This window comes from Pipistrellus kuhlii, unplaced genomic scaffold, assembly GCF_014108245.1.
Source record: "Pipistrellus kuhlii isolate mPipKuh1 unplaced genomic scaffold, mPipKuh1.p scaffold_m20_p_1, whole genome shotgun sequence".
Classification (NCBI taxonomy): Eukaryota; Metazoa; Chordata; class Mammalia; order Chiroptera; family Vespertilionidae; genus Pipistrellus; species Pipistrellus kuhlii.
In genome coordinates, this window is record NW_023425404.1 from 129,318,590 (window position 1) to 129,332,888 (window position 14,299).

General features: G+C 36.1%; 1 protein-coding gene across 15 annotated transcripts in view; it reads right to left on the minus strand.

Annotated features, from left to right (window-relative positions):
- SEC24B (SEC24 homolog B, COPII coat complex component) overlaps nt 1-14,299 on the minus strand; it is an 82,780-nt gene that overhangs the window by 31,350 nt on the left and 37,131 nt on the right. For 9 of the 15 annotated variants that reach the window (XM_036409190.2, XM_036409183.2, XM_036409292.2 and 6 more), the window contains 2 exons: nt 7,166-7,270; nt 2,094-2,174 (listed from right to left, as the gene is read on the minus strand). The exons of 1 other annotated variant lie outside the window; for it this stretch is intronic. In XM_036409190.2, coding sequence (XP_036265083.1) covers nt 2,094-2,174; nt 7,166-7,270 — 186 coding nt within the window. The remainder of the gene's footprint in view (nt 1-2,093; nt 2,175-7,165; nt 7,271-14,299) is intronic. 5 more of the 15 variants (XM_036409217.2, XM_036409235.2, XM_045589066.1 and 2 more) reach the window with 2 other exon arrangements.

Here is a 14,299-nt window from a genome sequence, read left to right on the forward strand (position 1 = left end):
TGACGGTTAGGTTTTTTCAAGTCATATCTATAATATAGATGTATTTGAATCTATTTTTCATTTTAATAAACATATTCTTCACTAGTAATCAGACCCTGAAAAAAATACATTCTCAAAAGCAACTGACTAAATGAAATTTATTTTTAAAAAGTTTCTTGAGTCACATCTTTCTACTGACTCCATTCGCTCTAATTTTGAAGATATATTATTCCTAGACATTCTGCTCTCTAACATCATGTGTTAATTAGGTAAGGCTTGGCTTATTGGCTTTCTAGTAACATCCCAGACTACTTAAAAGGACAGAAGCGTCAATGCAATGTCATCTCCTTAAATTTCCTGCTTGTCTCTCCTTTTGGCATTGGGACTGTAAGTAGAAAGGTCTCTTAACATGACATCAGCATAAGAAATAAATAACTGGAGTCATAAACATGGAAGTCTAAAACTCATCCCCTTCTATAAGAAATGAACAATAGTTCATACATTTCTATAGTCCTAAAATCTATCCTACTATCTGATAGTAAACTTTCAATTCTCTTAACCTTACTGCTACAGTTGCTCAAGTCTTTCTTTAATTTTGTTGCTATATAAATAGCTAGAAAACTTGCCATAGGTCACTCACTCTCAAAGCACAGTTCATAATAAGATTAAGATTTGTTGATAAATGATTATAAACAAACCAAGGTCTAATTCCAAAGCAGTGATCTTTTAACTATACCATACTGGACATTTCACTTCAGGTTACTCTGAAGTTCATGAAATACTATACAGTTAGATTATTCATCTTTTCTTTTTAATATATTTTTATTGCTGTCAGAGAGAAAGAGAGAGGGAGAGACAGAAACATCAATGATAAGAGAGAATCAGTGATTAACTGCCTTCTGCATGCCCCCTATCAGGGATCGAGCCCACAACCCGGGCATGTGCCCTGATCAGGAACTGACCATGACCTCCTGGTTCATAGGTTAATGCTTAACCACTGAGCCACATCGGCCAGGTTAGATTATTCATCTTTTAGTTGATGAAGTAACTTCTAGAATATTTTGATGATAGTGATTGCTTTTAGAATCTACAACTTCTTACACATATACACACAAATAGTGGTTCCTAGGTGGGAAAAATCTGTAACCACAAAAGACTAAAGTAGGGTATTTAAGTATTCTTAAGATATTAAAAGAGAATTCTACATTAAGCTGAGAAGATTAAACTTTTCTGATTCAAAGAATAATGATAGCAAGATAGTGCATTCAGTTAAGTACAGAATACTTCAATTTTTCCTGGATTATTCTCAGAGTGATAAGAAATAAAGAGAAAGGCAACATTATTTATTCTATTAGTCCTAAAGTTTGGAGTCATCAGAAAGAGAGAGAGAAAAAGAGATAAGTCAGGAGTGGTTGTCAGGTGATAGGAGATAGGCAAATCGGGAAAATCACAGTTCAAGATGTTATAATAAAAATGACTATTAAATATTGTACAAAAGGTTAAGTTTATGTGTTTTTCCTTTAATACTATCCACTACTCCGATTCTAAGTAATGACCAAAGTTATTTCCTGATATGGTTAAAAGTAATGCCTCCAAAAACTACATCCAAGTTGGTTAATCTATTTACCTGGTGGAGGCAGCCAGGAGCCATAGGGGGAGTAAAGAGTCAAAGACTACTTATATTCAGAGGCTAGTTGGAAGGAATTCAAGGACCTAAGCATGAGAACAGAAATATAAAATATATTTAAGGAGTTATTAGCATAAAAAATGGAAAAGAAGAGAAAAATTATTCACTATTAAAAGACTTTGAGGAGGAAAAAGATAAAGAGCATAACAAAAATAGAATAATAAATTTCCTTAAGCTGCCCAGAAACAACATTCATAGTTAGAGTATAACAATTAATACCATAAAATTAAGGCTGAGAAATACCAGGGAAATGTCCCCTTTTCTGTAAAAAAAAAAAAAAAAAAAAAAAATATATATATATATATATATATATATATATATATATATATATATATACCCTGCTAATTATGTATAATACATGTTCATGTTTTGAAAGCAATTAATGGTCAGTGACTTTTCAAGCAACCATTAAACAGGCACAAATTACCTGGGTAGCCGCCTCCTTCTAGGGCATCATAACTGTTGGGTAGTGGAGAAGCACTGCTTGTGGTAGAAGAGCTGTCAATACCTAAAAGGAAAGCCAAAATGTCTACTGAGTCTAAAATGATAAGGTGTCTTAGGGCAACCTTTGGCAATTTTATAGAAGATGCTTTGCTGACTCTAGTGAAAATGTAAAATGACTGATGTTTGAACATTTTTAAAAACACATAAATAAATTTCTGATACAAAATAGAGGATGAGAATGAGAGTAGGAAGACTATGGAGCTGATGAGTGGAATAAGATTTAATCATTCACATGGGATGACATCCTAGAGAATAGATATTAAATTACTTCACACACAAATATAAATTTTAGATTGATGGAAATTTTAATACAATTACATCTCAAAAACTGCATCTATCAAACTGCAAACTACTTAACATATATTATCGTATTAGGGTTCTTCAAGATAATTATATGTTAATGACTTTTTGATCCCCAGTTGGAGCACATATGGAAGGCAACCCGATCAATGTTTCTCTCTCTCTCTAAGCATGTCCTCAGAGGATTAAAAAAAAAAAAAAAAAAAAAAAATCTTATTGTGTTCATTCAAAACCTGTAAGATTAGCAGAAATTTTCTGTGGCAATTTATGATGAGTCACACAGATAGCAGGATGTACAATATATTTCCTTCATTTATTCACTCAACAAATATTCTGAGAGCCTACAGCTATCCTAGGTAAGTATACTAGCATATACAGTGATGAATAAAACCAAAATGCACATAGTCTCTCTCTCGTGTTAGAGATTTTGATCTTTTTTAACCCTAAGACAAGATTCTGTGGTACAGAGGCGATCCTAGCTCTTAACAACAATATTATAAACTAGAGGCCCGATGCATGAAATTCGTGCAGGAGTAGGCCTTCCTTCCCCAGCTGCTGGTACTGGCTTCGGTACCCGCGGCCCTCCGCCGCCAGGACCGGGGCTTCCCTTGCAGCCCCAACTTCATCCAGAAGGTAGTGCGGGAGGATGTCCAATCTAAGTAGCATATTACGCTTTTATTATTATAGATGGAGTTTAAACTACATTTTAGGTTAATTTTTAACTGTGATATAAAAAGAATTGGCATGCATAATTATCTTTCATTGACTACTTTTGGAAAACCATGTGACTAGGTATGTTGACTAATGGCATAACAGCTAAAAATTTTTGGACAGACCAATTTCATTACCAGCAAAGAACATGATTTGGAGCAAAAGACTGCAGTTACATTAGACTCTATCATTTACTTGTTATATAACTTTGGGTAAACAACATTCATCAATACCCTCTTCTACAAAATGAGAACAATTTAAAAAATGCCTTGTATGTCTTTTTTAATTTCTTGTGAGGCTTAAATGATACACTAAACATGAAAAAACTTATGCAAAGTATGAGGACTACAAAAAAATAAGTGGAAAACACAAAGTGCTTTCTTTGTAATAATTAGAAAAATGGTGTAACATATGTCATTACTCTTAAATAAGAATGAGGAACAATGGATCTTCTTTTATTTGTGAATTTATAACTAAAAAAGAATGCTGAGACATAAGGTCAAAGTCTAAAAGTGATACATCAAAACTCAAATATTCATCAGCAGATGAATGGATAAACAAAATATGGTATATCTATACAATGGAATATTATTTATCTACTTGTTTTTCTATAAAAAAGGAATAGAGTACAAACACATGCTACAATATGAATAATTCCTGAAACATGCTAAGTGAAACAAGCGAGACAGGTCACATGTTGCATTGTTTCATTTATATGAAATATGCAGAAAAGGTAAATCTATAGGGTGAGAAAGTAGATTGGTAGTTTCTAAGAGACGAGAGGAGGGGGAAATGGGAAGTTGTTGCTTAATGGTTACACAGTTTTCTTTTGAGATAATGTAATGTTTAGTTAGTACATTCACAAAATTAGAACTGATAGAAGTGGTGGTTGCACAAAAATCAAAATGATACAATTAGATAGAGATGGTGGTTGCACAACATTGTGAATGTACTAAATGGCACTGAATTGAATACTTTAAAATGACTAATTTTATTATTGTGTAAATTTCACCTCAAAACAAAACAATAGCCGAGGCCGGTTTGGCTCAGTGGATAGAACGTCGGCTTGGGGACTGAAGGGACCCAGGTTCGATTCCGGTCAAGGGCATGTACCTTGGCTGCTGGCATATCCCCAGTAGGGGGTATGCAAGAGGCAGCTGATCGATGACTCTCTCTCATCGATGTTTCTAGCTCTCTATCTCTCTCCCTTCCTCTCTGTACAAAATCAATAAAATGTATTTTAAAAAAAACCCAAAAAACAAAACAAAATAATATGCCAAGATATTTCAATGGGAAAAGAACATTCTTTTCAATAAATAATGCTGGAACAACTAGATAGTCACAGGCAGAGGAATACTAGTAAAGTTAGACTCTTTCTTTATACTCTAAACTAAAATGGACTAAAAGTGGATCAGACCAAAATGTAGGCTACTAAAACTATAAAACTCTTAGAATATAGGAGTACTGATCTTTGGAATCATTACATCAAGCAAAATACCAGCTGGTTTCAGTTGAACTAAGAGCATTAGTACTTTTTCCCACTCTTAAACCTTACATAGGCCCAATTTACCTCAGTCATTTCCCACTACAATTAGTGATAAGTACTCTGAGAACAAATCAGAGTATTTGTTATCACTATTTGAATGTAGTACTTAGGGAGAATTTTCCCTTCTTCTTTTATTGGCTACATGTCATACACTGAAAGAAGAGGAGGAAGAAGAAAGGAAAAGCTGAAATCTGAGGAAGCAAAGGGAGAATAGATCATAAGAACAGCTCAGAATCCTTGAAGGTGGGGGAAAAGTATGGGGATGCATTTAAGCCTTTAAAAGATAAGCAACATGGGTCAAGGAAGTCCAATGTATTTACTAGTATTGGTCAACTTTAAATTAATCAAGATAACTTGAAATTTTATTTCTTCATAACTCGCATAAATCATGGAAAAAATGTAAGTCAAATTCCATCTTGCTTATCAGTTAAAAGAAACTGGACAAGACACCTAACATCTCTGAGCCACTTCTTAATTGTAACAATGGATTTTAAACTAAACCCTACTCCACAGGACTACTGTTAATATTAAACAAATATTAACCAGACTTAGAAAATGTTCTTCATTTTCTCTTGTCCCTCCTCCAACCCCTCAAACAGTGTTACAAATAGGGTTGGGGGTGGGTGGAAAAACAAGACAGGAACGCGGATTGATAAAACGAACTGTTTTTTCTCAGCCTTCAACCGAACATTCCTTAACATTTACCACTGCTAACCAAATTGCTTCTGATTTGTAAAAATGATTTTTTCATTTGATAATGCTCTGCTATATTCTCCTTCGATCTTCCTGCGACCTTAGCCTCAGAACACATTTTCCTCACCCGAGTATTCTAAGAGGTTAGTTTCAATATGCTCCTATGAATATTTTTGTAAGAGATCTTTCTAAAGTGCAAATATGGCTGTTATTTTTCCTTGTAAACTGCCTCAGTGACTCCTCATTACCTTCAAAATAAAATACAAACACTTAAATAAGAAATACAGGAAGTCCTCACTTAACATCAACTATAGCTTCTGTGTAAGTTAAGTAATATATAATGAAGTCAATTTGACCATACGCTAATCAATATAAACAAGATTAAAGTTCTTGCAGTGTCTCACTAACTTTATACGAAAATGATGTTACTCGCGAATCTGCTGTGCCAGGTTTTCCAAGATCTCATCCAGTCATCCTACCCAACCTCATTCAAATCTTCTGGCCATGGTCCTTTGCAGGCCATAGGTCCCAGATTCACTAAAGTTGCCCCATATGCCATCTTCTCAAAAGCTCCTTGCTTTGTTTTAAAAAGTATCTGTGCCTAATTCCAACTTCTCCTTTTAGACTCAGCTCAGGTACCAGTCCTAATCTTCCCTGTCATCCAACTCTACACCTGGTTCCAGATTATCCTACATATTCCTATAAAGCACTATGAAAACATAGAACTCACTGTAATTTTGTTCTATATCCCAAACTATACTGTGAGCTTATTGCATTTTTAATAAGGTTACAAATGGACTCTATAGATTTTTAATTAGGTTACAAATAGGCTATAAATTAGTTGTACCGAACTCAGGGTACTTTTACAGAGAAATGAGATAACTGGCACTTATTATACCGTTAGTTTACTGGTATTTAAGAAAATCTATAATCCAGATTATTGATTAAATACCACATATCTGCAGCAGGCTAGAAACAATAAAACAACTGCAAATGCTTGGTATTTTGGTTAATTAGATTTAAGGCTAGGCCAGACGTCCAATCACCATTTGAATACCATTTCTATTTGAACTTTTTGAACTCTAACACTGGTATCAACTTCCTTCAATTTAGCCCCAATACTCTGCCCCCTCTCACTATACAGATGGAACTTCCAGCAACAGCCACCATATATAGAGTTTATTTGCAAACAATCAAGTAACTACAAATTTTTGGCTTTCTAAACATATAGTAAGTGCCAAAAGGAGCTTACTTCTACTTCTCTATCATTGTTATATAAAATCCAAATGATTTATTCTGCTTAGACTAAGTAGCATGCAAAGCAAAAAATAAAAATTCCTCCTAATGGGGTGTTAGAACAAACAGTCGAAAGTTTCAATCAATACTCAATCCTTTTGCATGACCTGAACGGAAATGCATTTCTGAAAGAAAAAAAACCACTGTCATCATGAACGATGTATTGTTACTTAATGGAATGGTAAAAATGTCCAAAGGCAGAAAAACAAAACAAAACAAATAAATAAGCAAAAACACCTAATTTCAAGTGACCCCAATCTTCTATAACCTAAACCAAGTAAGTTCATTGAGCTAAAGCTGCAAAGATATTTTTAAAGAGACTATAAGACTGTGGACATTTAATAAAAAAAAAAAAAAAAAAAAAGAAAAAAAGAAAAGAAGAAGAAGAAGAAGTAGAAGGAGAACTTGAGTAGGAAAAGATTAAGAACTTGTGTAAAGCTAAAGCAGACCTGCTTCCTCATCATCCTCCTCCTCTTCCTCATCATCGGAAGTTGATGACAAGGGAGTTGGTGCGGAGCTAGCTTGATTATTAACATATTCACCATACTGCATGCCTGTAAAGTGGAAAGCACAAACACGAGTCAAACCAGCAGGAAAGATGAGAAATAAAATTTGACATTGCATTAAAAGTGAGAAAGAACTCTGACATTCCGAAGAACAACCCAGCATGCATATTAATATTAGCAAATTTATTATCAAAACTTAAACTGTTAGAAAAATCTCTAAAAGCAGTTTAGTAAAAGCAGTTTTAATATGAAGTAGCTGATTTAAGTGTGGAAAAAAGTACCATGTATTACAATAACAATATTAGGAAACCGCAATGATAATCTCTGAAAATCTTACTGAGTTCTATGCATGTTTACCTTCTTTAAGTTTAGGGCCCTTGTAGTATACTTCCTTTGGGACTGTGCATTCTTGGTGAGCAGTGATCATTCTACTGAAATGAATTTATATAGCATATAACACACACACAGATATTTGATACCTTCCTTCTGTTAATGCCACCTTGATGGTAATTCAGTTCTCATAACGGAAAAAGAATGACAGTTAAAGAAAAGAACTGTATTCAGCATAGTTCTGTGCTATCAGCAGATGTTCAAAAAAAGGGTATGTGTATGTGTGCGTTGGGGGGGAGGTAATTAATTGTTGCCCTGCAAGTGTGGCAATTACAAAATAGTGTATTTCCTGAGATGGCCAATCATCTATGCTTCAATCTATTGCCTGCACATAAGTCTCAAGTAGGCCAAGAGAAAGCAGAGTCTGTACAAAAGGCACAAGAACTGGTAACTGTATAATACTTCCCTTTAAAATTTTGATTGGGTATTTTTTATTATTTAATTAATGTAACAAAATCAAGACTTAAAACACTAACATCCACAGAAATTTTAAGAAGGAAAATAATCTTAATTAAAAATGAAAACACTTTATAAGTAAGAACAAGCCTCCTGTAAGGAAAATCTTAGAGCTCAGCTTGAAAAAAGAAAAACCTAGAAACTGTATGAATTTTCAAGAGCATTTCACAATACTGGAAACACAATGTAGCCTGGCCTCAGCAAAATCCCATGGCGGCTCCTTGATGCTCTCTCCATTGTTTCTTTCAGGTGAACTTTTAAATTAGCATGGATAAACATAAGCATGTCTATAGTAAGAAAGAAACTCTTCAAGAATAACATCTGAGCTGAGAAGGGAATAAAGGTTAAACAGTACATGTGTAATCTTCTCACTCTGACTAAAAAAGTCATGAAAAAAAATCAGCTAGCTTTGCTAAAACATCTTCTAAATATTAATATAAGTAAAATGGCAGCTATGATAAATTTATCTGAGAAATTAAAATCAATTTAGTAATTTCAGAAAATATAAGAAACTAGAAGCCTGGTAGGGGGAGAGGGCTAGGGTGGTGGTGGTGTCTCTCAGCCCAGCCTGCACCCTCTCCAACCTGGGACCTCTGAAGGGATGTCCGACTGCCCTTTTAGGCCCGATCACACTGGGCCTAAGCCTAGGACTGCTGGCTCCCAACTGCTCATCTGCCTGCGTTCTTGATTGCCCCTAACTGCTTCTGCCTGCCAGCCTGTTAGCCCCTAACTGCCATTCCCTGCAGACCTGATCACATCTAAATGCTGTACCCTGGAGGCCTGGTCACCTCTAGCTGTCCTCTCCTGCAGGCCTGGTACCCCCCTCAACTGCTCTCCACTGCAGGCCTGGTCACCACCAACTTCCCTCCCCTGCTGGCCATCTTGTGGTGGCCATTTTGTGTCCACATGGGAAAGCTATCTTGTGTGTTGGAGTGATGGTCAATCTGCATCTTACTCTATTAGATAGGATAGAGGCCTGGGGCATGGGTGGGGGTCGGCTGTCCTGGTTCAGGGTGGGGGTTCCCTTGGGTTGTGAGGCAGTCTGGGTGAGGGGCCTGTGGTGGTTTACATGCCGGCCATACCCCCTGGCGACCCAAGTGGAGGCCATAGTATCTGGGGTTTATTTATCTTCTACAATTGAAATTTTGTAGCCTGGAGTGTAGCCAAGCCTTCTTTCTGCTTTCTCTGTGGCAGTAGCCATTTCTGTTGGGGTTTATTTATCTCCTATAATTGAAACTTTGTAGCCTTGAGTGGAGGCCTGGGCTGGCCAGGGCAGGCAGAAAGCTTGGCTTCCTCCATTGCCTGGGAAATCCAAGCCTCCCTCCTGCTCTCTGTGGCTGTAGCCATCTTGGTTGGGGTTATTTGCATATTCGCTTCTAATTAGCTTATGAGCATGATTTATGGGCATGGCTTATGAATATAGCAGAGTGATGGTTAATTTGCATATTACTCTTTTATTAGATAGGATAAGCTTGATAACTTGAAAGATCAAATTCAGAGGGGGCATATTCCTCTAATAAAAGCCTAGCTCAGCCAAAACCAGTTGGGCTCAGTGGATAGAGTGTCGGCCTGTGGACCGAAAGGTCCCAGGTTTGATTCCGTCAAGGGCATAAATACCTTGGTTGTGGGCACATCCCCAATGGGGGGTGTGCAGGAGGCAACTGATTGATGTTTCTCTCTCATTGATATTTCTAACTTTCTATCCCTCTCCCTTTCTCTCTGTAAAAAAAATCAATAAAATATATATTTTTTTAAAAGCCTTGCTAAAATGAAAATTTGACTAATATTAGACCTTAGGTTAGATATACTTGGAAGTTTACAAGTTAATATACATTTACAGTAAAACGGACTTATAGAAAATAAATTCTTCAATTTAAGGACTTCCTTAAAATGAAGTACTTTCCAGTGTTGGGAGCCAGGGGTCAAGCAGGATGTGCCAGGAGTAGTGGCTACAGAGCGAGGTGGTAGCTTTCGATTAGCAGTCCAAAAGGCTGGCTTTAAAATGTCCCTCTTCCAGTGGAAAGCCCGACATCCAGACATCTTGCTCATAAACTTACTGCATGTTTCAGAAGTGGAAATAATTAATGACTCAACAGAAACCTCACCTCCCCTAGCTTCACTCAATGTTAGTAAGGATGGGAACTATACCTGTTTTGTTTATCACTGAATATACAGAACCTTGCACAGACTGAAAAAGGAAGAGATGGCCTTTTAAAGGAAATACTAAATTCCAGTCCCACTGGAGAATGTCTGAACTGGCCATCGGAGATGAGCCTGTTTTGCTTTGTATTGGCAGTTCACTGCAGGCTAAGAAGTCCTATGCCTATCCATGACAGTGGGATGTAAGAAGCTTGAAAGAGGACAGTGGAGTTACAGAAGGAAGTTTTGAATATCATTTTCTACACAGTAACACTGTACCTCTTAAAATGCTCCTAATTTTCTGACTATAAGACAAAAGCATTTAAGTCAAAGTACAAAAGCACACCAAAGCCAACCATAAAAAAAAAGTGGTAAATGTAATTAGCACTGCACTTTAGAAAGTACACATACAGGATGAGGCAAAAGTAGGTCTACAGTTGTTCACATGGAAATAACACAATAATAAATAATAATACAAGAATAAACTATTTCACATACAACTGTGAACCTACTTTTGCCCCATCCTGTGTGTATATGTATATATTTGGTAAGAACGGGAAGAAATTCCATTTACTGTGCTGAGCTAACAGAGGCCAATAATCAGAAAAAAATCAGAGGAGAATCCATTACTTTCATGATTGAATGAATATATAGATTGTTGACTCTGTAATCAAAGGAATCAAAGTTCAGGGACACCGTAACATTATGAGGTAAATACTTCCTTCTCTTTCTTCAGATTCAATGAATAAAAATAGATTTATTTATTCTCAGAAAAATATCCAATACTTAATTGGAAGCAAATGAAATGGCTATCAAATGATTTAAAAATTATAAAACATTGACTCAATGCACTGGAACAAATTTAGGAATAAGACAGACTAGAGGAATATTATTACTCATCATAATATTATGTTAGATTATACTATAGTTGTCAACTATACCATATTAACAGAATGTCAGCCAGCATACTCAAAACATGTTTCCTGCAAAAAGAGGCAATGCTTTATAAGAAGTACTAGAGGTCAAAGTATCTAGACTTAAGCCCTTCCCCAAATGTGACTGAACATGCTCAGAATGGAGCCTTCCTTTCCTTGTTCATGTAAACTTTGTTTAGAAAGCTTGGTGATGGTAATGGCACAAGAATATGACATTTTATTTAATCCAAGAGGAGTGTTAAGAGCTCCAGAATATCAGCCAATCAGTATTATGTGCCCTTTTCTAGATTAGATCCATCCAGTACATACAAACTGCACTAAATGAGTATGCAGAGCTCAGCCCAAAACCCACTGCAAAAATGTACAAGGAGTATCTTCCATCCCACCACGCCCAACACCTTTAAATGGGGAGGGAATGCTATATCCTAACTTATTCAGTCTAAATTAGAACTTCCAAAGTATGACTATTAAATAAGAATCTTTCCAAAAATTGGGACTTTTTTTAAAATGCCAAGGGACGTGGGACAAATTGTTAAAAATCGGGACTGTCCTGCCAAAAACAGGACGTCTGGTCACCTTACTTTCAAGCAAGAAGTCTGAAAGAACCTGACAGTTCTGTAATTAACAGGACTCCTGCCAGAAACTGATCATTGTCTCACTAATACAGTTTCCCTGAAAATAAGACAGTGTCTTATATTAATTTTTGCTCCCAAAGATGCGCTAGGTCTTATTTTCAGGGGATGTCTTATTTTTCCATGAAGAAGAATACGATACAGATTTATTGTTAAATGAAAATAAAGGAACTTTATTACCTGTATACGGTACGGTAGTACGGTAGTTGTCAACACAAACCAGACAAACTGTGAAACCTACAGTATCAAGAATTTACTAATTTATTCAATGACAATCATGTCATCATCTTCTGGAACATTATCATAACAATCCAATTCCTGAATTTCCTGGTGAATTTCTTGTGACTCCATTTCTTTCAGAATCAGTGGACTAAATCTTTCATGTTTAGCCTGGGGGGGGGGGGGGGCGCCTTATTTTCAGGGGATGCCTTATATTTTACTCTGAAGGAAACCTGTAAGTAGGTCTTATTTCGGAGGATGTTTTATTTTCGGGGAAACACGGTAGAAAGATGTAAAAGGTTGACCAACTTTGAAGCTCTGAAAGGTCAGACAAAGGTAACTGAAGCAACTTTCCCCATCTTGTAATCATGTAAATCCTAACTGATATGGTAATCTGCTTATTACCTGCCTAAGAGCTATGGGTGTATCCCAAACCTGCTTAAAGATAATGGGTGTATCCCATAGTCACAATAAAAGGGATAGCAGGGCCAGAGCCTAGCGATAGTCCTCCCCCTTGAGGTGGACCCCCACCTCGCCCCCCATTTTTCCTAAATTAACTCTTTTCCAGTCTCTTTTCATTTGTGTGCGGCCTTCTTCTGAACAGGAATCCTGAACCACATGGGACGTGATAAGGGATCCCACAGGCTCCAATATCTTAAAAAGGACCTCTGGTTTTAAACTAACCATCATTAAAGTACCTTCAGGCAAAACTCTCCAGGAGACCATATCCTTGGGGATACTTAATAAAAGGCTTCTTCATTGTTCCCTAGAAACAGCTACATTGGAAATAAATAAAAACTAGTCTTAAGAGAACAAATCCCTTGTGAGGTTAGCTTTTATAAATTCAAAAGTTCAGACTCTGGAGCTACTGTTATCTTTCCTAAACTGGTCTTCAAACGAGGTACTCATACCATATAACTGTCCAAGATGGTTTTCAGGGAATCAATTACCATAGTCCTCTTTTTCCTAAAACTTACCCACCTAAGAAAGTGCCTGTGTTAACAACAGCCTTTCTCCCCCTTTACAAAGGTAACACTTATTCTGAATTTATCCTAAATCTTCTATAATACATTGCCCTGAGATGTAAAAATCTCAGGTGCTAAAGGGAAAACATACCCCCTTCCTTAATTATTAGTCAAAGCATCCTAAGTCTATGGACTTTCTTTGACCTCGGCATACATGTTTCAGTTAAAGATGAAAGCTTACAAATAGGGTTGGTTTTTACTGGAATAATCTTAATTCAGAAATATTGAAAATTGAATGCATTTAATAATTCTGAAAGATAAAATTTATGAACAATAAATTCATATAAAAAAATTCATATCTATCAACAAGTGAATCTAAAAATCAAGTGAATTAAAAATCTGATGAACAGAATAAAGTGGTGAATATAATAGAATCAGGGGTATAGAAAGGGAGTGGACTGACAATTTTCAGGGGGGAAAGGAGTAGTATGGGGATGCGGGAAGAGACTGGACAAAAATCGTACACCTATGGATGAGAACAGTGGGGTGTGGGGGAGTAAGGGCAGAGGATGGGGTGGAAACCAGGTGAGGGGAGCTATGGGGGGGAAAAAGAGGAACAATTATAATAATCTGAACAATAGATTTTTTTTTTTTTAAAGAACAAGTAGAATGTTTTCTAGGACTACAAAAATTTTTAAAGTTAGATAAAACTCAGATAAAAATTCTACATGATTTATTACATAAAGAAGAAAAAGGGAAAACTTAATCTTTCCAAATGTTAAAGAAGGGTTCATCTGGGTATTTTTTAAAAAGGATAAAGTTAGGTATCATTCCAATGGCTATGAAGAATAATTCATAAAAGTCAATATATTGAAAATCACATAACTGCCACTATTTAAGCTTTTGATGAAAAATTTAGATGTCAGTCTGAAAAATGTCTAAGTAGTTAAGAGTTTTATTTCCCCCCAAAATTTTAGAAGCAAAAATTTGAAACTTCTCTTCTAAAAACCAGTAATAATGCCGAGGTCTTTGAAAGAATAACTAAGCAAGGGCATCTTTGAAGATGTGACCAAAAAAACTTATCTCTTTTAAGTAGTACTGTTTTAGGAAGTTGTATCAGACCAAAAACCATTACAAGAGGCACCATTCACGCAAACTACAACTTGTACAACATAGATGGTAGCCCTGACTCACACAATTATATGTGTACCCCAGACCTACCCAAAGGCACAGAGGACACTAAGAAGCCAATCACCTACTTGGAGTATTAACAGCTACAATTCCAGTATCTCCAGCATTATCTTTTTCTGTTACTTATTCTAACAAGGAGCGTATCTTAGG